The sequence below is a fragment of the Hordeum vulgare genome, chromosome 1H (genome assembly GCF_904849725.1).
Source record: "Hordeum vulgare subsp. vulgare chromosome 1H, MorexV3_pseudomolecules_assembly, whole genome shotgun sequence".
Taxonomy (NCBI): domain Eukaryota; kingdom Viridiplantae; phylum Streptophyta; class Magnoliopsida; order Poales; family Poaceae; genus Hordeum; species Hordeum vulgare.
In genome coordinates this window covers 256,141,891-256,164,193 of record NC_058518.1, presented here as the reverse complement: position 1 = coordinate 256,164,193, position 22,303 = coordinate 256,141,891, and the positions used below count along the sequence as shown (strand labels likewise).

At 42.2% G+C, this 22,303-nt stretch overlaps 1 protein-coding gene across 1 annotated transcript; it reads right to left on the bottom strand.

The window, feature by feature from the left end:
• Positions 1–295: 295 nt before the first annotated feature.
• LOC123430292 lies at positions 296–13,872 on the bottom strand. The gene is made up of 13 exons (XM_045114168.1): positions 13,477–13,872; positions 12,144–12,315; positions 11,852–12,069; positions 10,505–10,568; positions 8,603–8,675; positions 5,612–5,689; positions 5,265–5,422; positions 4,928–5,096; positions 3,148–3,607; positions 2,633–3,010; positions 1,776–1,979; positions 1,308–1,441; positions 296–946 (listed from the first exon to the last, which is right to left on the bottom strand). Exons 1-13 carry the CDS (start codon positions 13,840–13,842, stop codon positions 766–768), a joined length of 2,655 nt encoding a protein of 884 aa, XP_044970103.1. The 5' UTR covers positions 13,843–13,872; the 3' UTR covers positions 296–765.
• Positions 13,873–22,303: the final 8,431 nt, after the last annotated feature.

Below are 22,303 nucleotides of genomic sequence, written 5' to 3'. Positions count from 1 at the left end.
GACAAAAAAATCAATGCTCCAAAAATGCTACTTTTGAAAGTATTTTGGACCACTGATTTTTATTTATTTTTTGCAATGCCTTCCATGAATGTAATCTCATGATGAAAATTTACAAACACTTGTAACATTTACCAAAGTTTACCACCCAAAAAAGTCAGAATTTTTTGAATTATTTTTTATATTACTGCTCATTTGAGCTGAGCTCAGAAGGGTATTTTCAACTTTTGGTTTGTTATTTTGACATTGGCTATGTTGTATCTCAAGCAAACGACCAAATGCTATAATCACTGACTAGTGCAGATCAATACAGAATGGTATTGAAGAAGTCTTCCCTCAATCTCATCATAGATGGTTACGTAGCCCTTTATGAAATTCTTGCATCCTAGGATAGGAAAACTATGTTGTTTCTTGTGAAACTTCTGAGGTCCAAAACATGCCAAGTAAGCAGTACACACTAACAAGAATATGTTGGGGAAAAAAGACACATTTTGTTTCCTCTATTAAAACTGTCTGCCATCTTTAGATACATCGTACAGCACACGGTGACTAGACTGAAGTTGGCACAGACGGGGATCAAGCAAGGCAAAAGCGCACGCTGATCTTTCCTCCATCCGCACATGCAGCAACTCCCTTGTCGCCATCAAAATTTGACAAGGCAAGCTCAGGCCTATCAATGGTATGGAGCTGAGTTATTTCCGTGTAATAGATCATATCAGCAGATCACGGCTGCAGAGGGCTCCAGAGTTCAACGTCAAAACAGGGCTGCTACTCGGCTGGTGGTTGGAGTGCCGAGTTCCCGTTCCCGATTTGTTTGGCTGCAAGAACCCTGTCCAAGGTCTCATCCAGGACCTTGATTCCATTTGTCTCCATCTCTGCGACCACGGCGATGGCCGCATCCATCTCCTCCAGATCAAGGCACAGCAAGATTACCTCGTCGTACAACGGGCTGATTCCAGTGCAAAAGAGTAATGGAAGGTATATCAGTACAACTTGCCACATATACATAAAATATTTCAAAGCTGCAGTTTACTGGACTATGTGTGTTTTGCAGTCCAAGAGCAAAATAGATAGCGACATCCTTGAAATGAAAATATTAAATTACATACACGGTGCAAAAGTGCAGTAGCCTATACACTTGTTTCTGGACGGCGAGAAAAAAAAATTGTAATGCTCGTCGGACAGATACAGATCTAAAGTTCCAACATGAAATGGGCAAGGAAATCATGGATGTAACTTGTTTAATGCAGCTTTCACAAAAAAAAAAAACTTGTTTAATGCAGCAATAGCTATAACCATTTGACATTTACCTTCCAAATTTATGGCCCAGGCTATGTGTTGTTTGCAATATTGTAATAAAAGCAGAGGGGAGTGGAGCTCTCATTGCTGCGCGCAGTATAACGGCACAATCTCCAATAGTCGGACTACCACCCAGCTCTATTACCTGAAATTCAACAAAACGGTAATATGACACAGTTTGAATGTCAGGCATCTTTTAATTTTTGTGCAAGCCCAAAGCACCAACATAATGACATATCACTAATCAGGCTAACGTAGAAACCAACAAAAGCAATCTTTAACTAAAACAAAACTATGAATCCAACTTGAAAATATTCAAGTAAAATAAAGCATATGTGTTCGGCGTCCTTTAGTCCGCAAAACAGTGGAGTTCCACAGCTTTGTGAGAGAAGATGGTTAACCAAAGAAAGCAATGGTCAACGACACAATACCATACCAGGAAAACAACTCTAAGAATTTGGCTACAAAACTAAGAATACCTTATTCATTATCTTGATAGCTAACTCAACCTCCCAATCCTGTGACCATCTGCGTGGCATCTTTTTCTTTAGCTCTCTCTCCCATGTCCATCCCCAGGCATCCGCAGTAGTATACATATCTGCCACATCAAACATTCTTGTCTCGCGCATAACCTTGAAAGCTTCAATTGGATCTTCAGGAAACCAATCTTCGTCATCATCAATCTACAGAGACAGGAAGAAACATGCTTAAAAATCTGTAAGAATCCGACAAAATTAGATCTTATCGCTATATCCAACTGACAGAACAACTGGACAAAACTTATATCTAACAAAGTTACTAACATGAATTTTCAAATTAGAGAAAACAAAGAACATAGTTTTGCTATGATCTGATAGCTAAAGCCTACAAATACCTCGAGTATATACCGAAAAAGGCTTTCGCCCCGCATTATAGATAAAGCAAACCACCACAACCACAAGGTTCGACACAAGTCCAAACCCAAACACACACACACAAGGTAGCACGACACAAAGTACAGGAGGGTTCTGCTGAGGGCACAGCTCAACAACCCCTGAAAATAAAAAAAGGCGGGATCGAAAAAACCTCAAGTATATATTCCAAACCTTATCTTAATAATCGACAAAATACAGATACAAAATTTAACATCTACACTTGCTTTGTTCAGATTTGCGCTTAAGTTACCATGGTACGAGTCATTTGACGCTATTTGGATGATTGAAAAGTTTTGGTTCACTAGCCAATAAAAATGAATTAATTGCGCTGGAAGGTCCAGGAAAGTCTTAAATTTCCTATAATGAAAGCATATGCACTATATAGATAGAAAAAAAATATCAAAAGCAGATTAGTTCCATACCTCAGGTATTTTTTTTAATTTCTTTGTTGAACCAGATGTCTTCTCTAGATCTTTCAATAACTGGCCTCCTATCATTTGAAGATGCTGATTGGGTCCTTTTGCTGGTTTGTCCTTAGTCTCATCATCACCAGCTTGATTTTCCGTTCGGTCAATGACCTCATCATCTATCTCATCTTCATCTGCTTCTTTGGCAGAATCATCGTCATCATCGTCGTCGTCTTCCTCATCTAACTCATCATCAAAATCTGGATCTTCTTCTTTGCTATCTTCTTCACAAAGATGGTTTCGAGTTTCTCCCAGAAAACGCCGTTTCCAGAACTCTGTATTTCCATCTTCTAGCTTGATTCGTGAGATCATTTCATCTAACTCTTTGTCGACCTATCAAGAGTGTTGAGTGTGTGACGTTAAAGAACTGTATATAGAAAGTAACACAATTTACTTATAACATTGTTACCTGTCACATGGTAAAGTAACAGATGAAAAACAATTATAGGAAGTATTGTCACATTGCATACCACTTCGTCATCTTCCACAGGAGGAACCCAAAGTGGTATACCACGTGAGCGGTTAATTCTCCTGGCCTTTTGAACTCGCTGGTAAAGTACTTGTCTAGTTCCATCCGTAGGTAACCCTTGCGCCTCCAGCTCGATTTTCAATTCAGCTACTACCATTTTGCTCGCTGCCTTGGGCTTAACAATATTCTTCTTTGGCCCTACAACTAATTTCTTTAATCTTTCGACTACTCTTCGTACATCATCTTCAGATACATCACCTAAAATACCAGGGCCTTCATTCCGCAATGTAATTAAGAGTCTTCGGTGATATAACTTCAATTCCTCAAAACACCGCAGTTTAAAAGATGTCTCTATTGGATTTGAATAGGCAAATCCAAATTCATCTGGATCTAGAGGAGTTTTCCCTCTACGAGGCACCCAACGTTTGCGCTCACCAGTAAGACCTCCTTCTTCAATATATCTGCAAAACCAACACGGATGGAACAAATATTGTAAACAGCAATACAATGGAGGAAAGCAACAAAACTTGCAGTTGCATGTATCAGATCTCTCTAGAGTTGCAATACTTATTATTGAAGTTTTGAACCTCTATTAGAACATCTTGTGTTCTCACTCATTGGTACCCCAAGGCTTAGTTTTCCATCAACATACTATTGTTACTCATGCAGAGTGAACTTTGGTACCGTTAGAACACGAAGGCAGACTCCATGGGTACACTTGGACTTGATATTCTGGCATCAAGCCAATATTCAATATGGGCAAATTTAGAGCCTCATATTGGTTTATGAGACCACAGTGAATGGTTTTTAACTGAAGACTGTAGGGCGGGCCGTGACAGCAAATTTATTAGAAGAGAACAAGCATATTTGCAAGAGCATGTACAATGGTTTGGGAGAGAATGCACAAGAGGGATAGCTCCAGATAACTTGTAATTACATGGTTAAGCTAGAGAATCTATTCACGCTAGCAAGGGAGCTATCGGTTCACCTGTTAATCTATGACTGCCGGATTAAATATTTCTTAAAGCAAGCTTTCCAGGAAAAGAAACTGGGGCTAATATTTTCAAAAAATTGTCATTTCTTTATTTATAAATGTGTCATGCCGTTGTGAAGACTCGGAAGAAGAAAGGTTTCGAAAGGTGTTTCAGCCTGAGTACAGGGTCTTCTCAGTATTGCACGAGATTTGCCAATGTGCCTAATAGATTCCAGTGTTGAATCTTTTGGCATGGTATGTGTTGCTGCCTCAGGTGTAACTCCAGATATCAATGTTATTCTCATCACACTGGAAGTTCTGCAGAGGCTGTATCAGATCTTGAAGCTCACGGAAAGCTTGTCATCCCACAGTGGATGGTATATGTATTTCATACCAATAGGGTACACAAATATATCAATAGGGTTCTTGTATTTTTTATCTATCAACAGCACACGATAGTCAACCAGCAAAATGCAAGCATTTAGCCATTGATCTGACAGATCTTCTTTTAATTAACGGACCACAACTGATAAATCTTGATAAGGAGGCTAGGCTGGAAAAAATTGAAGAACCAAAAGACTAGCCCGCGAGTTTCGCATACATAAATAAACTAAAGTTGCATGTTAGGACCCGAAGCCGCAATATCACTATGTGCATCAAACCCTTTACAAAAACTATGTACAAGCCCATCACCAAAAAAGGAGAAAATAGTTGACAATTAGGCATATCATGACTGATTAATCACCATGAATTGTAAGTAAGACCACTCATTGTTTTCCACAAAAACAAAAACTTTTCAGGGTCATACCTGGCTACATAATCAATGTCGAAGCCAACATCAGCTTCTTCTTGTAATGGTTCTATCCAGGAGCTCACCAATGTGCGGTATTTTCGGTTTAAAATCATTGCTCGAGGTGCAATAGTCTGGTTATCGTCAGCCATTGCTTCTAAGGCCTCAAGCAACTCAACAGCTCTTCCTGGTTATAAAAATAAGTTACCTGCTCAGGAAAGTACTAAATGTTCACAATAATGCAAAAGCTCCTAAAAGTATAAAAGACAAATACTAGTTGATATTTTGAGCACAGAATACATAGGGGTGAACCAATGTTGTTGTAAAAGTAAACAACATAAGGGTGAAAGCTCACCATCAAGGCACAGTGAACGTAGATAGAGAGAAAGTGGATCACCGCAATTCCCTGCATTGTACAGAACTTTCGTTCCTCCGGGAATTCTCCGTAAAGCGCGAAAATGCCTGATTGCTTCATTGACCATACAGTACTTTGTAAAGCATTCCACTAATAACCTGGGAACAGCAGCTGGTCATCCGTCGTTGCTTTAGAAAAATACATAGTACGCGAGAAATGAGAGTTGGCAAACTAGAAACAAGAACATCTCTATTGATTTTCAAAAATCAAACATAGACATAGTATACTCCTCCCTTTGAGAATCATAATCTCTTCAAATGGTAACTACTCTACAAGGAAGTTCTTACGCATAAGTTCTTGCATTAGGCTGAACACGTTTGTAGTCTTCCACCATCATCCCGAGTAGTTCTGCCACATCCGGTGCCCTGCAGACAATAAAACACCATAAGTGAAGACAAACAAGAATGAGTGATTCTTAATAACAATCAAAATCATCAAACATGGATCATAGTGTAACATGTTTTCACACACAAAAAGTGAGTGATTATTTCCAGTTTCCATTCTCAAAAAGGAAAGATGAGCACTTCTCCACCCTTCCTCCCCACGCGTCGCTCCCGCGAGGCTGCCGGGGGCAAACCCAAAATCGGTGCCGCCCTTACCTTCTCCACCTTCCTCCTCCTCCCTCACCGCCGCCCGAGGGTGCAGCAGGGCAAAGCCCGGCCTTCACCAGATCCGGGGCCAGGCGGCGCGGCCAGCTCTGCCATGCCCTCCCCGGCTGGTGGATGTGGGTGGTGGTGAGTGCTGGAGGTCGGGGATGGTGACTGCTTCGACCAGATCCGGCTTCGCAGCGGCGCGGGCCGTGGGTGGCTTGGGCTGCAGTCAGCCACCTTGACCGGGGCCTCCTTGGTTGGTCGGGGTGGCGGCACAGTGGCAGAGGTTCGGCCACCCTTTCTTTGAATCTTTGGGGCGCTTGGTGCTATGGTTGGAGGTGCATCCGGCGGGTGGAGCACAATGGTTATGCGCTTCTCGCCTTTGGCTGGCCTCGATGGCAGGGGTGCTCCGAGGAGTTGGCAGGGGTGCCTCCAGGTCCTAATGTTGCTAGGGGTGGCCACAGCGACCAAGCCCTAGTTCGAGAAATGGCACGGCATTCGCGGCGTGGCGGGCAGCTACCGGTGGCCTCCCCCTGCCCTGCTCCGGTCGGTGGGGCCCCGTACTTACCAAAAGGGCCCGCTTTTTGGCGACAGGGTCAGTGGACCAGGTTGAGGGGGATGGGGTGGTCTTGGATGCCGGGGCGGCGGCTGTGGTGGTGGGAGCATGGGTCTCGTGGGCGAAACTCGTTGCTCAGGTGCTGCCCGGTGCCATGGTCGTGTGGGCGGCATGGCAACCGGGGTGTGACGTTCAGTGGTGGTGGTGCAGCGGTTGTCGAGGTACGGCAATTTATGGGACCGGCAAAGGGCTCCTTTGCGGTTCACTGTGGGAATCGACGTGTACAAAGAGCAGAACCAGACAGCGGCACAGAAGGGTATAGACAGGTTCGGGCCACCGTGAGGTGTAATACCCTACGTCTTGTGTTTTAGTGGATTATAGTGTTGTCCAAATTACAAGGTGCGCTACTTGCCGGCAAGGCACTCGAGAAGTGCAGCTACGCGTGTAAATGGACAGGGCTTCGACCTTTCTAAATGTCGCTATGGGCCTCCTTTTATAGGCTAAGAGGTCACTACAATGGCAAAAATGGTAATTACATAAGGCAAACAGTGGCGGCAACAGTGGCCAAACTGCTGACGCAAGATACAGTGCCCAAATATCTAACTCTGACGGATTAGGACAGACGCACTAAATGCGCCGTGAGGTGTTATGATGTCGCTGTCTCCCGGCAAGGATGGCCTCTCCTTCTGTGTCGTCCGTCCAGCTACCTCTTATTCTCTTGCCACGCCATTAGGACGGGTGTCAATAAAGGTGGACTAATCCCCTGGCCGCCACGTGCCCCGACAGGCTCTACCTAACTGACTGCCCTCTCGACAGCTCATCAACAAGCGACAATCAGCTTGTTGAGGTGGAGCGGTGGCATGGTAGCGGGAGCTTGCCGGCGTGGCGCTTGCCGGGACTTCTCTTGCCGGCAAGCAGCTTGGAGCTTGCCGGCGTCTCGAGCATAGTAGTCTTCCGGCAAGGCTTGCCGGTCGAGAGGTTGCCGTCGTCTGTGCACAAGTCCGGGTACTAAAGGACCCATTCTTTAGTACACCGACAATGGTCGTACCTATGCCGGAGGCGATGTCTGTGGGCCGGGGTGAAAACCGGTTCTGCCTTCGGGCAGGCCGGCGGCCGTGATGTTCGTGCCCTTCTTGAAGCGTCGTTGAGGCCCTTATTGCCCGTCGTGGTGCTCCAGGGGAAACCCCGATCCTCGGATCGGGCGGTGGCGGCACACTGGTGGCATACCCTTCTTGAAAGCGCCGTTTTGTTAGCTTACAGTTCGTCGTATGCGGCTTCATATCTTCACGGTGGCGTGTTCACGGTTGAGAACCCCGGCAGCTCTTGTAGTGGTAGGGGTGGTGTTGCTGCGGACAGCGCTATTGTATCCGCCTTGGGTGTGTGTTGGTGGGGTGTGAGTTTGTATCTAGACGTTGTTGGTCGTTGCTTTATATAGTACTCCCTCCGTACGGAAATTCTTGTCATAGGAATGAATGTATCTAGATGTATTTTAGTTCTAGATACATTCATTTTTATACATTTGTGCGACAAGTAATTCCGGACGGAGGGAGTATAAAGCAGGGCGAAAGCCTTTTCCGGTTAAAAGGAAGCATGAAAAATCAATTGAAGAACTAGGTGAAAGATCCACAAAAGCAGAAGACGCAAAGGCTGCAAAACATTTTTTTTTGTCAAGAATACGAAGGAGATTTGCATATATTTTCATTGAAAAGAAGAGAATACAAACTGCCTTTTGACGCTACACAATGGCAGGCAGAACATGAATCAGGGAAGCAAAATCCTATATTCATGTTCCTATATTTACACTACTGTTGACGGCAGAGAAGTTAGATGTTCCCTCAGTTCTCTAGTCAACATAGCATGCTTCTTTTCAATGTTTTCCCATGTTTAAGAAACAGTAGTTATCACAGAGCATGCAAGGTGAGATGCTGTTCCAAAAAATTTGGGCTTTCCCTACATATGCCATGGAGCTACAACTACCATTTGTTCTTTTACATCAAGTCATCTGTTTCAAACGTTCAGGTTTGATACAAATACACATGCTTGTGTTAACAAGCTAACTATGATAAATATGAAAAATAGAACAAAGCAACACATATGCAAGAAACATATCTGGAAGTAAATATTAGGCATACCTATCATGGGACGTAGCTCTAGTAAATGCCTGTATAACCCAGTTATAAGACTCCGTATCAGGTTTCATGTAATCTAAAATGAGAGGGAAAGGGAAGTCAGCATCAAATTTAATTCAGTTTCAGAATTAGGGAAGAATCAGTATCCAGATTACATGGAAACATCATGATTTTACATGTGATATAAGTTAGCTAGTATTACTACAGCTGAGATACATTAAATATTGTAGTAACAGCGGGAGAATTCTGTTGGACAAACAGTGAACTAAAGGTCAACAATCCAAAAAGAACATTTGGTGCATTTGTTTGCACATAAGCTACATTGGCAATAAGGTTGAACACTCAAACCTTAATGTCGCCTTGTATAATTGTAACTTCCTTACGGACTCATATTGAGGTCAATAATATTATAATTCATAGGAGGCGGAGCAACGAGGCTCAAGGATGGCACAGGTACATAATAATGTATGCAGTTGGAGCATTATCTTTTGGTTAGTGTTGGAGGAAATGAGAAATCGAGTTAGTATATTGAGGAGTCATTATCTTAGGAGCCAAGTCATGTTAGTTCTGTAAAAGGGAATCCACTGGGATATAAAATATCTCTTACGCAAGCAAGTAACAAACTTCTTCCTAAAACGTATTCCAATCCTTTGTGCTTTCTCTCATCTACCCAGTTACCTTTCTACAACTTGTCAGTCACAGTGCATTACACACCAATGGCCTCAGCTACAGGTAAACCACCTGGGAAATTTCCACCACCACAAAGCCCACATAGACCTTACAATCCATAATCCGATTTCGGTAACTGCTAACTACAGACTACTCAGTCTCACAGTATTGATAAATTTAATATTTCATCGCAAAACAGTTTCAGAAACAACTAGTTCAAGTAGACAAATAACAAAATAGCAAAGCACCACCTGCCATAAATAAATGGAGAAAACAGACATAATGTCCTAGCAATGGGTGAACTGTTATGACCGGTACAAGGTACCAACGGAGGAGGCCCAATGGGCAGGGTTAATTACGGGCTTAGCCCAAGTTATCTTACCTATCTTAGAGTCCAAGTTATATTAGAGTCCAAGTTATATTAGAGTCCAAGTTAGAGTCCAAATTATCTAGGGTTTAGTGGAGGCTGTCCTCCTATATAAACACATGTACCCCTTCGATATTAAGCAGACAATAAACAGTATATTTTGTTGTCGTCTCCCTCAGGAGACGAGAGCCCCAAACCCTAGCCGCCTCTCTCTCTCTCTCTCTCTCTCTCACGCCGCGACGGCGCCCAACCGCCGGCGCCGGCGTCCCCAACCTCGCAGCCCGCACTTCCACCCCTACAACCTACGTCCGAGACCTGGTAGAACCCTAGCCTCTACCATGAACATGCATACCGAATGCTAAACGAACCGTCTACCCAAATAATGCTTAACAATACCACTTATGTAACACCCCGGCCTCTCGCCCAGACCGGCAGTCATTACTCCTGGTGGGGTCTAGACAGGCACCACAAACCAACATCGGTCTTTCCCGCACACTTTGTCCTCACTCATATGCACCTGAGAAGAACTTGCCGGCCAGTCAACCATCCCCAAATTGCTCCAAGCCAAGCACGCTTAACCCAGAGGTTCATCGGAGATGAGCTTTCGGAAAAGAAGGTGCACCTTGTTGATACGAGTAGTCTATCATCCCTTTTTAGCTAGGAAGGTGAGTTGTACAGACCATACACGTGAACACAATATTTTAACGTCTTAAGTTTAAATTTTTAGCATAAAAACATTAAGTATATGTTAAACAAACAATCTTTTATAAAAAAAAATGGTTAAGACTTCCCAAATGTATGGCAAGAAAACAGGCACAACGAATAAAATGAAAGCAAAAGGCATAGCAGATTCGGCATGATGGGCGTACCTTCACCTCCATATTCCATGTTTTCATAAGTTGAAAATGCAATTTCAGGAATTCCACACGTAGCCTGAACAAATAGAATTTATATTTTCAAAACTTGGACATATTCGTATAGAATCTAAAACATAAACACTCATGCAATGAACCATGTTCCTAAAGCAGACAATATATTGCCTGAGGAATTTCTAATCTAATGGTAGTTTAAACAGCTGATGCAGCAGGATTAGTTCAAAACACCTAAGACTAACCAAACCCAGCTCACTTACAATTTATGAACTGCACATATGCTACTACCACCATGTGATGTGTTAGAGATACATCCATGTAAAAACAAATCGAGCTAGAATCAACTAATATGTAAACAGTTCACAAATCTAGCACTAAATATCATTGTTACAAATATCGGCCGATTAACTGCAGTTAACTGCTATTCGGCCCCCCTCCAATAAGAGAAAGGCATATTCGGCCCATTAACTGGGAGGCCCAGTTAATCAGTCTGACAAGCCGATCTATCGGTTGTCAGGCTGAATTATCGGCTGCGCTGAGTAACTGGGCAGCATATTTTGGCCCAAAACTACTCTCCTATGCCAAGAACAGAAGCACTATTCTCCTATGATGTGTTGTTCTGTAAATGCTGATGTACTGCTGCTGCTGCTGTGCTGTTCTCTTATGTGATGTACAAGTACTGTTGCTGTGCTGCTCTCCTTTGATGTTAGATAGTGATGTAAAATACTGCTGCTGTGTTGTTGTTGTTGCTGCTATTCTATGTAGATCTAGACATCATCAGAACATCAAGGTAACGCTCTTTCTTGTTGCTATGTAGCCTAGATTGCATATTTATAGATTCAGTACAATGCATCTTGCTATGTAGCCTCGGATATATAGATATGGCCCTAAATGGGTTACCGATATATTCAGTTAAATGGCCGGTTTGCTGATTAATCCCTTATCAGCCCCCGACCGATATGGTACCAGTTACCAATATCCTGAACATTGCTAAATGTACATGGATACTAAATGACTGCCAATGTCAGTGTTCGGCAGTTAGATAGACAGAACTAGAACACTATTGGTGTAGGTGGAGTAAAACTCACACCTTAGTGAACATTTAGAAAATAGTCCAAGCATTAGCATTAACCCCATATCATTAATCACATTACTAGGCTGCATAAGCTGATTGCTGTTCTGGGAGCAGAAGTCATATTATTTTCATAAATTAATCTTGATAGGTTTTTTTCCTGGATGAAGTATTGGTAGAAAATAACCACTATATACATTCCTCTACTAGGCCAACTAAACAAATAGATGGTAGAAGGAAATAGCAAACTATGGTGTAAATCAAGGTCACACCTGCACACTGAGAAGACAATTGAAATGGAATGTGGTTGCCATTCTTCCAGCAGCCTCCATTTGGTATGCAACTGTTAGAGCATTGGAGTGATCTCCAGCTTTACAATCTTCTTCAATCAAAAGATCGTAAAGTTCATCAGTTCCTTGTAAACCACCTTTTGCTCCTTTCAGAAATACTGTATTGGCGTCCTCCAGATAATGGTTCCTGACTAGCTCCTCTGTTCACAGAAGGAAAACTACAATAACCATTCAACGAACAAATCAAACATGCAAGACAAGCCAATCTCCATACCTACAAGAACTAGCCAAGCCTTGCGAATATCATACTTATATCTCTCCATAGCAGCAAGAATCTCCATGGCCCTGGTAGAAAGACCCTTCTTGGCAAAGACACGGACTAGAGCTACAAAAGTTTCGTGTAAAGGACGCACACCAGAACTTAGCTCCCTCCTAAGAGCTTGCATCTGCATAGAAAATGTAACATTGCATTCTGTGAATTCAAATGGATGTAATTATCTGAAAATAAAAAACATATAAGTTTTCATATTCAAATACATTCATCAAAGCAATGTGCAAGCGTTCCACAAAAATAATTAAGCATCATAAACATAATTAGGACACAAGTCCAGAATAACCTGACTATCACTGACATAAACTTAGGATCACAGAACTGACATATTTATGCATGTATATTTACTCTGAAGCCTCCATAGAGAAGCCAGAGGCAGAGGTGACAACCTCTGGCCTTAAAAAACTTACGAGGTTCTACCCTCGAATATATTTGAGAACTGAATTTGCGCTGATAGCTCATTTAAGTTTGATGTTGACCAAATCAACTTACATGGTGTTCAATTTGTTCACGGAGATTTTACGTTAGTAAGGCACGGGCACGTGCACACACAACACAAATTTTTCTTTTCGCAGAAAATCAGATGCCGTGCCTGCATATATATCTTACTCCTCGCCAGGATTCCAAAACACCATTGGCCAGCCACGCATGCATCTAAATACTTCCACACCTTTCATCTAACTTTGTATATACATCATGGCTGACCACTGCATACTGGATTGTCCCTGAAGAAGAAGAAGCCCGACATGTATTTTGTTCGCTGGAGATATAATGCTTTTCTAAACTATATATGGTTGGGTTACTGCGTGTTTGACGGTTCCCCTACTTGCCTTCTTTGGTTTTCATGTCATATGTTACCATCAGATTCCTGTGTGGCACCGCTGCTTTTCATTTTCCATTTAGCTTGCAGGATCAACAGACATTTTAAATCCATGCACCATACTGTATTCCTGAAAACCATACCGGAGCACTACATACCGCCTGAAAGTCGGCAAGGCGGTAAGGACAAAGCTAGCAAACCTTGAGCTTTGCGTCCGAGAACCTCCTGTTCACTCGACAATTGCACATCTACGACCACAGAAACCCAACCAAAGCAAACGCTCATGGCTTCATAGCTTGGTAAAAACAACTCCGGCCAAGCACCCAGCCGCGTTAATTACCTACCGAGCAGACACCCAAAAGGGGCCCGCGCATTTCATCAATCACCTCACGCGAACTTCTGTGTTCTCACACCAGTGCAATACCGAACCAAAATTTAATATCTGAGTACACTTACAGCGCCTTCGGCGTCGCCAGCGAGGGCGTGTGCGGCGACGAGCCCGTGGAAGGAACGGGGCCCGGGCGAGAGGCCTGCGGCGACCATGTCGTAGATGGTGTCCGCGACGCCAAGGGCATCGGCGGCGCGGGCGCGCTCGGCGAGCTGCTCCAAGAAGGCCAGGCGCAGGCCCTTCTCCACTGCCCCCGCGGCCGCCGAGCGGTCGCCGCCGCTCCCTTCGGGCAGTCGTCGCCGCCGAGTGCGGCGCCGCTCAGCGAGGGCGGGGATGCGCGTGCCGGAGGTGGAGGCGCGGGGGAAACGGGAGGCAGTTGTGAGGGGGAACGCGGAGGAGGCGGCCGTGGAGGCGGAGGTGGAAGGGGTGGCCATCGTGGCCGGGGTTTAGTGGAGAAGGCGAGAGTGAGGGTTTTGGATAAGATAGGCAGGTATTCAAGTTTTGGAGGGAGGGAAAGAGGGCCGGCGCAGCCGTTGGCTTTTTTTTCTTTTTTTTTTTACAGTTGCTAGACCATCATGTTTCCGAATGATTTAATTTTAGATATATAATATACAGTTTTTTTTTGAAAACAATGAGTTTTATCTACAGTCAGTTAAAACTAACATAGAAACAATATACGGTGAATCATGGTTAGCTACACATGACAATCATATTTTGATTAAGGGACTGCCACGCACCGATGCGTGGTCCAAAGTTCTGGCTGGTCACGCCCTAACCGCGAGATACAATATATTGCATTTATTCGATCTACATCTTAACCCTCAACTATTTCTTCTTTCTTTTGGTCAATGCCTCCAAGGAAAGGCAGGGCTCTGCTCGCGCGTGTCCGCCGCCGTCAGTGTCGCTTGTTCCCAGCGTGGCTCGCCTCCGGTTGCAGCACCCCTAGTTCACCGTTGCCCCGCCGCAAAGAAGCCCCTGCAGGCGAAGATCGTAATTCCAGCGAATAAGTGCCTCCCCGTCGAGCTTGTAGCAACGTCGTTCATCGTCGGCGCACATATCTCCAGCGAAGACTTCCAGTAGTTTACCTTCGGCCCATACAATTTAGTCACCATTGTAGCTCCATCATGAAGCCATTGCATCGATGGTGAGGTACCTGTTCCAGCTTTTGTCGTCGGGTTGAAGCTTTTCAAAAATATGGTAGAAGCTTTTCATGTCAAGGGTTTCAACTTTTTTGTTGTGTATTCGTGGGTTGCGGGTATCTATATAGTCGGTTGAAGCTTTCTATAAAATTGGTTGAAGCTTTTCAATTCAACAATCGAAGCTTTCTAAATTGATGGTTGTAGATTTATTTTTATTTAGTAGTGGTCAAATGAAACTTCTCTACTCTGTCGTTTGAAACTTTTTCAAATACAGTTTGAGGCTTTCACGTGAACTACTGAAGCTTCTTCCAGTTGTACGGGGTCCGTTGAAGCTTTTCCAAACTATGATTGAAGTGTTTGTATGAACAGCTATAGCTTTTTAGTGCATGGTGTTCAGTTTGAAGCTTTATATACCGCTGGTTGAAGCTTTCGAATCAAACGGTCGTAGCTTTTTTGGTCGTCAATTGCAACATCTGTGGAGGAGCAAAAAATGCTTTCAAAGTTCGTTTGGGAGAAGATGGTTGCAGCAGTAGGGGAGGAGGTCGCGCAGTTGTGGTTATAGCATCTCCCGTAGATGGTTCCAGCTCAGGGAACTATGAGCAGCAGTTCACGGATGGCATATCCATGGTGGCTTCTAACTCCGGCTCGACGGGGTGGAAGGAACCTGCAGCCAGAGGGAAGCAATAGAATTGGGCGTTGGCGCTGAGTTTGGAGGTATGGACTTGCGCGGGATTAGGGCTAGCCGACAACAGGAACTGAAGGAGGAAGACGAGGAGCGTGGCCACCCGCACGTGTGGATACGACTGAGAGAGAGAAGGGGATCGGGAGGAAGAAGGAGGGGAAATTAAAAAAGCGAGGGCGAGGAGGCGTTTGATGGGCCTCGATTGCGTGGCTCGCGTGGGGTTGGTCAAAGTTTCAGACGGTGCTCCAGCCACAAATGTTTCCCTTTTAATTATGTGCAATTTCCAGGTGAATAAAGTCACGAGTTTCCTTAAGGTGTTCCACTTCTCTCATCAACGCTCCATAAGATGAATAATCCACCAAGGGATTTTTCGCGACATTTAGAGCACGAAACAGTTAGTTTGGATTATAATTGGTAGATCTACCAATTATATGGCCACACCCTCCATGATATCGTTAATTTACCCTTTCAGAGCATCTAGGTTGTGGCTGTCACGTGATGAATGTCATCCAACGAAAATATCCGTTGTTGATCTAATCCCTATGTTTTTCTCATATTGATCTATGCTAAGTTACTTTTGTTGTTCCTGCTATTACAAACATCACAAAAGTCTACTGTTACTATTCGTGTTGCTATTGCTACTGTTACCGATACCATCAAAACTATCAAACTATTGTGCTACTAAATGTGTTGCTGCACATATATCATATTCCACATGTGGTTGAATTGACAACTCAACTGCTAAGGATCATAAATATTGTTTGGCTCCCCTTGTGTCGAATCAATAAATTTGGATGAAATACTACCCTCGAAGATTGTCACGATACCCTATACTCGTGGTTATCAAGACCTTTTTCTCGTGCCGTTGACGAGGAGCATAACTATATTTATTGAGTTTACTTGGGATATCTATTGGTCTAAAAGACTCCAGAACCAAGATTGTACCCTCTAAGACGAAGGGAGGTAAGTAATTGCCATCCAGCTTCGCAATTGATTCACCTTCTGTTTTAAGTAAGTTTGCAACACCTCCATGTGCTATTCACTCTGATATGTCGCAAGTAATTGATGATACTACTTCTGTTATAGATGAAACTCATGATGATGATGCTACTATGCTAGATGAAACTAAAATTGTGCCACTGAGTGAATTACTTGATGCTCATACTGCTAGATCTAAAGAATTTGAGAATGCTGAAAATGATGAAAACTATGATTAACCTATTATTCCTAGATCTCTTACTATAGTTGAAATGTCTGAGATACTTGATGGTTATGTTATGGATGGGGACATGGCTAGAGACTTCATTGCTTGTAATGATAGAGATAATCTTAAGAAATTCCTGAGTAAGATGAAAGAAAAATCTATGATAGACAGAACGAAATAGGATCCTAAGTTTGCTACTTCTTCTATCTTTGTTACTAATAAAGATTATGTATTCTTTGTTGATCCTAAGTTAATTAATTTGGTAAAATCTGATCCTTTTCATGGGTATGAAACTGAAATTGTTGTGGTACACCTTACCAAGTTACATGATATTGCCACCATATTTTCTCACGAGGAAACAATTCGCTACTACTATGTTCTTAAGTTATTTCCTTTCTCATTAAAGGGTGATGCTAAGAAATGGTTTAATACACTTTCTCCTGGTAGTGTGCATAGTCCCCAAGATATGATATATCATTTTTCTGCTAAATATGTTCCTGTTCATAAGAAACAAGTTGCCTTACACGAAATATTTAACTTTGTGCAATCTGAAGAAGAGAATCTCCCTCAATATTGGGGGAAGCTTATCTCATTAATTAATGCTTTGCCTCATCATCCTCTCAAGAAAAATGAAATACTTGATATCTTTTATAATGGACTAACCGATGCTTCTAGGGACTACCTAGATAGTTGTGTTGGTTGTGTTTTCAGGGACGAAATTTTGGACATGACGAAGAAATGTTGAATAACATATCAAAGAATGTCCATGATTGGACACTTCCTCAACCTCCACCAAAGCCAATTCTAAATAAAATAGGTATTATATTCGTCAGTCCAGAAGATATGCTAGAAGATAAGAAATCTATGAAAGAAAAGGGTATTAAATCTGAAGATGTTAATAATTTACCACCTATTAAAGAAATAAATGGAATCGATATCCCGACGCAGGTAGTAAAGGAAAGTTCTATTTATAGATTCAATTAAGGTGATGTCTTCTATAACAAATATGCTAGTCAATGCATGAATGAATTTGATAATTACATTGTTAAGCAAGAAAGCTTCAATATGTATGTTTAGAATCAATTGAAGCAAAATGCCATGATTAACGAACTTTTAAGTGACTTGATGTTTAGGATCCTTAATGATGTTAAGGGTTTAAGTAAACATTCATCCATGGTTCATACTGAGATAGAACAAGTCTTTAAGTCACAAAATGATTTGCTTAATGAAATGGACAATAATATGAATGAGTGTGTTGTTAGAGTTTGCAATATGTTCATGATTTGCTTATAATGGGTTGGTTAGTGACTGAAACACAAACCCAAGTAAGGGAGTTGTTTGCGTATGGGAGTAAAAAGGACTTCATGTTTAATGTTATGGTTGAGTTTCCTTAATGATTTATAGTAGTTGCATATGCTTGCTAGATGTCCAATCGTAAATGCATATGATCCAAGTACGAAAAGTGTGGTAGCGTATGCCTCTCCCTCATTACATATGACAAGTATCTATCGTGTTATATTCAATTGCCTATGGACAATATTTCTCTTGCGTTACACAAAAAGGCTTTCTACTAAACAACTGACTTATTAATCTTTATGTAAAAAAACCCTAACTTTTATTTACTTGTTCTTTATTATGTTCCAAAGCTATCTATTACACCTACTAAGTACTTTTAGTTTCTTTCCTGCAAAGTAGTTTCATACTTGTTTTAGTTAAAGTAAGTGTTAGCGTGCGTAGAATTGTGTCGGTGGTCGATAGAACTTGAGAGAATATTAATTCTAACTTTAGCTCCTAGTTGGGTTCGATGCTCTTACTTATCAAAAAAGGATACAGATGATCCCCTACACTTGTGGGTTATCAAGACCTTTTTCTGGCGCCGTTGACGGGGAGCAATAGCGTAGTGGTTGATATTCTCGTGTGTGCTTGTTTGCCTTGTCACTAAGTATTTTTTTTATTTTCTGTCATTAGTTGTTTTATTTTCTGTTATTAGTTGTTTTATATCTTTAGTTGTGGATATGGAACATGAACACCAAAAAAATTAGTGGTACTTGCTACTCATGGAGATGGGGAACCTCCCAAAACCCTTGATGCTAGTTATGTGAAACACATTAATCACTCCTTTGATAATCCTGAGAAATCCTCATTCAACTTTATAATTGGAGACATGTTGGATCAACGTGAGTACTTCAGGGATTATCGCTTGTCCCAAAAAGGGAAACACTTATGGTATCAAATTAAAATGTTGCGTTGGTATGCTTGAGATGTGATTATACTTGTTGCTCTAAGAGTAAGGGTCTACACCTTCCCTTTCAGTGTGAATTTAATGGTAATAAACCCTTGGCTTCTTATGATAACGGTATATATGAGTACTATGATGTGGAAATAATAGAAGAATTTGTTGATTTTAAAGGTGCTTATGAAATTGCTTCTTTGATTGAAAAGTATGATGATGTTCCTTACAAATCTGAAAAAAATTCCATACTAAAATAGTGCTATGAGAATTATGAATACAATGCTGATATTAATGAATTTATTGAGAGAATGCCCGCTACCTTGGAAGAGATTAATATTTTGCAGGAATATATGGAAGAGAAAATTGTTGAAACTCCGAGCTCATTAGATGAAAAAGATGAGGAGGAGAGTGAAGAACAAAAGGAGGAAGAGTGGATTAGCTACACATGCCCACCTTCTAATGAGAGTAACTGATACGTCTCAAACATATCTACTTTTCCAAACACTTTTGCTCTGGGTTTGACCTCTAATTAGAATGATTTGAATGGAACTAACCTGGACTAACGCTGTTTTCAGCAGAATTGCCTTGGTGTTTTTTGTGTGCAGAAATAAAAGTTCTTGGAATTGGGAAAAAATGTGATTTTTTATGGAATATATAATGAATTATGGAGCGAAGACCTGCTGGAGGGGGAGTGCCAGAGGGCCACAAGCCAACAGGGCGCCTTGATGGCTTTTGGGGCCCTCGTGGCTCCTCTGACCCTAATTCCAGTCCTATAAATTCACATCCACGGAGAGAAAAATTAGACAGAAGTTTTCATCGTGTTTCACGAAACGGAGCCGCCGCCACCTCTCGTTCTTCCTTCGGAGGGCTGATCTGGAGCTTGTTTTGGGCTCCGGAGAGGGGTATTCATCGCCATAGTCATCACCAACCCTTCTCCATCAACCCTGCTATGATGCTCACCACCGGGGGTGAGTAATTCCTTTGTAGGCTTTCTGGTCAGCGAGGGTTGTGGATGGAATTGATCATGTAATCGAGTTAAGTTTGATAGGGCTTGATCCCTAGTATCCACTATGTTCTGAGATTGATGTTGCTATGACATTGCTATGCTTAATGCTTGTCACTAGGGCCCGAGTGCCATGATTTCAGATCTGAACATATTATGTTTTCACAAATATAAGATTGATTTGGATCATATCTTGCAAGTTGTATGCACCTATTACATGTCCCGATCTGAATACCCCAAGGTCACAATAATCAGGATTCTTTCCGATGATTGTCGTAGTTTGAGGAGTTCATATATTCACCATGTGTTAATGCTTTGTTCTGGTTCTCTATTAAAAGGAGGCCTTAATATCCCTTTGTTTTCAATAGGACCCCGCTATCACGGGAAGGTAGGACAAAAGATGTCATGCAAGTTCTTATTGCAAGCATGTATGACTATATACAGAATACATGCCTACATTACATTGATGAGTTAGAGCTAGTTCTGTGTCGCCCTAGTTTGTAAACGTTACATGATTGATGTCATCCACATATTTCCATAGTGGTACCATGTGCCTACACTTCACATATATTGAATCTTGCTAAGTTACTATTGCTAAAGCTACTGTCACACCTACTACAAAACTGCTACTGACACTGCCATTGTTACTTTTTGCTACTATTATTTGTCGTGCTACTGAACCTTTGCTGCATACAGATATCCTCAAGTGCGGTTGAATTGACAACTCAATTTTCAAGGCCAATAAATATTCTTTGGCTCACCTTGTGTCGAACCAATAAATTAGGGTGAAATATTGCCCGTGAAGACTGTCGCGATCCCCTACACTTGTGAGTTATCAGTAACTCTTCAAGTCATACATTGTTTAATTTTCATTCGCACACACCGAAGTATGAATGCTTTGATGATTGCTATAATCCCTTGGATTCATTTGAAATATCCCTTTTTGATGAACTTGATGCTTGCTATGCTTGTGGCCATGATGCCAATATGAATTATGCTTACGGAGATGAACTGGCTATAGTTCCGTATGTTAAGCATGAAATTGTTGCTATTGCACCCACACATGATAGTCCTATTACTTTTTGAATTCTCCCAACTACACCATATCGGAGAAGTTTGCACTTATTAAGGACTATATTGATGGGTTGCGTTTTACCACTACACATGATGATTTTGATGTATATAATATGCATGTGCTTGCTGCTCCTACTTGCAATTATTATGAAACAGGAACCAAATATTCACATCTATATGTTTCCCACATGGACACACTCACTTAGTGCATCAACCCATTAGCTCATCCTACCTCCAGAAAAAATCACAATTGCCTCCTAGCCCGAGTTCTTGCTCATTTTCGAGTGATTTTCGATCTCTTTGTTCGGAGCTCTGTTTCTGAAACTATTTTGAGTAATTACTCCCTGGTATGTGACACCTCTGATGCTCCAATTATTTTTTATTCTAGTGCTTTATGTTTTGCAAATTTTGCTACTGTTTGTGACCATGTATATGAGCTTGCATGTTGAATTTGTATGGTTCAAAGTAGTTTTGATGCATGATATAGTCTCTAGACACTTGTGGTAGTGGTTGCTATCAATTTTGTTGAGTTTCGTGCACTTATATTTTGAGGGGCTAAAAACTTCAGAAAATTTCGGAGGAAAAGAAATATGCTTAAAAGGATGTCGATAATTTCTTTGAGTTGGAGTTTCAAGGAAACTCTCGAGAAGAAGCCCAATTAATATCTTCCTCACGCAGCTCACGTGTGGCCGTGCGAGTGGTCTTGCGTGTTGGGGAACGTTGCATGGGAAACAAAAAAATTCCTACGCACATGAAGACCTATCATAGTGATGTCCATCTACTAGAGGAGATTAGGTCTACGTACCCTTGTAGATCGCTAAGAGGGAAGCGTTAAGAAACGCGGTTGATGTAGTGGTACAGCTTCATGATTCAAATCACCGTCGTCTCACGATCCGTTCCGATCTAGCGCCGAACGGACGACACCTCCGCATTCAGCACACGTACAACTCGATGACGATCTCAGCCTTCTTGATCCAGAAAGAGAGACGAGAGAAGTAGATGAGTTCTCCGGCAGCATGACGACGCTCCGGTGGTGGTGATGATCTACTCCCGCAGGGCTCCGCCCGAGCTCCGCAGAAATCCGATCTAGATGTAAAACTATGTGGTATAGGTTTTAGTTGCACGTGGCAAAGTTGTGTCTCAAAAACCCTAAAACCACCAGTATATATAGGAGGAGGGGAGGGGCTAGCCTTGGGGCTCAAGGACCCCAAGGGTGCGCCGGCCGAAGGGAGAGGATGTTACTTGCCCGAGATTCGATCGTCGGTATCCGCATACCTATTTCAATATCGTTACCGGCAAGTCTCTTTACTCATTCCGTAATACAAGATCCCATGACTTACACTTAGTCACATTGCTTGCAAGGCTTGTGTGTGATGTTGTATTACCGAGTGGGCCCCGAGATACCTCTCCGTCACACGGAGTGACAAATCCCAGTCTTGATCCATACTAACTCAATGGACACCTTCGGAGATACCTGTAGAGCACCTTTATAGTCACCCAGTTACATTATGACGTTTGATACACGCAAGGTATTCCTCATGTGCGAGTGAGTTATATGAT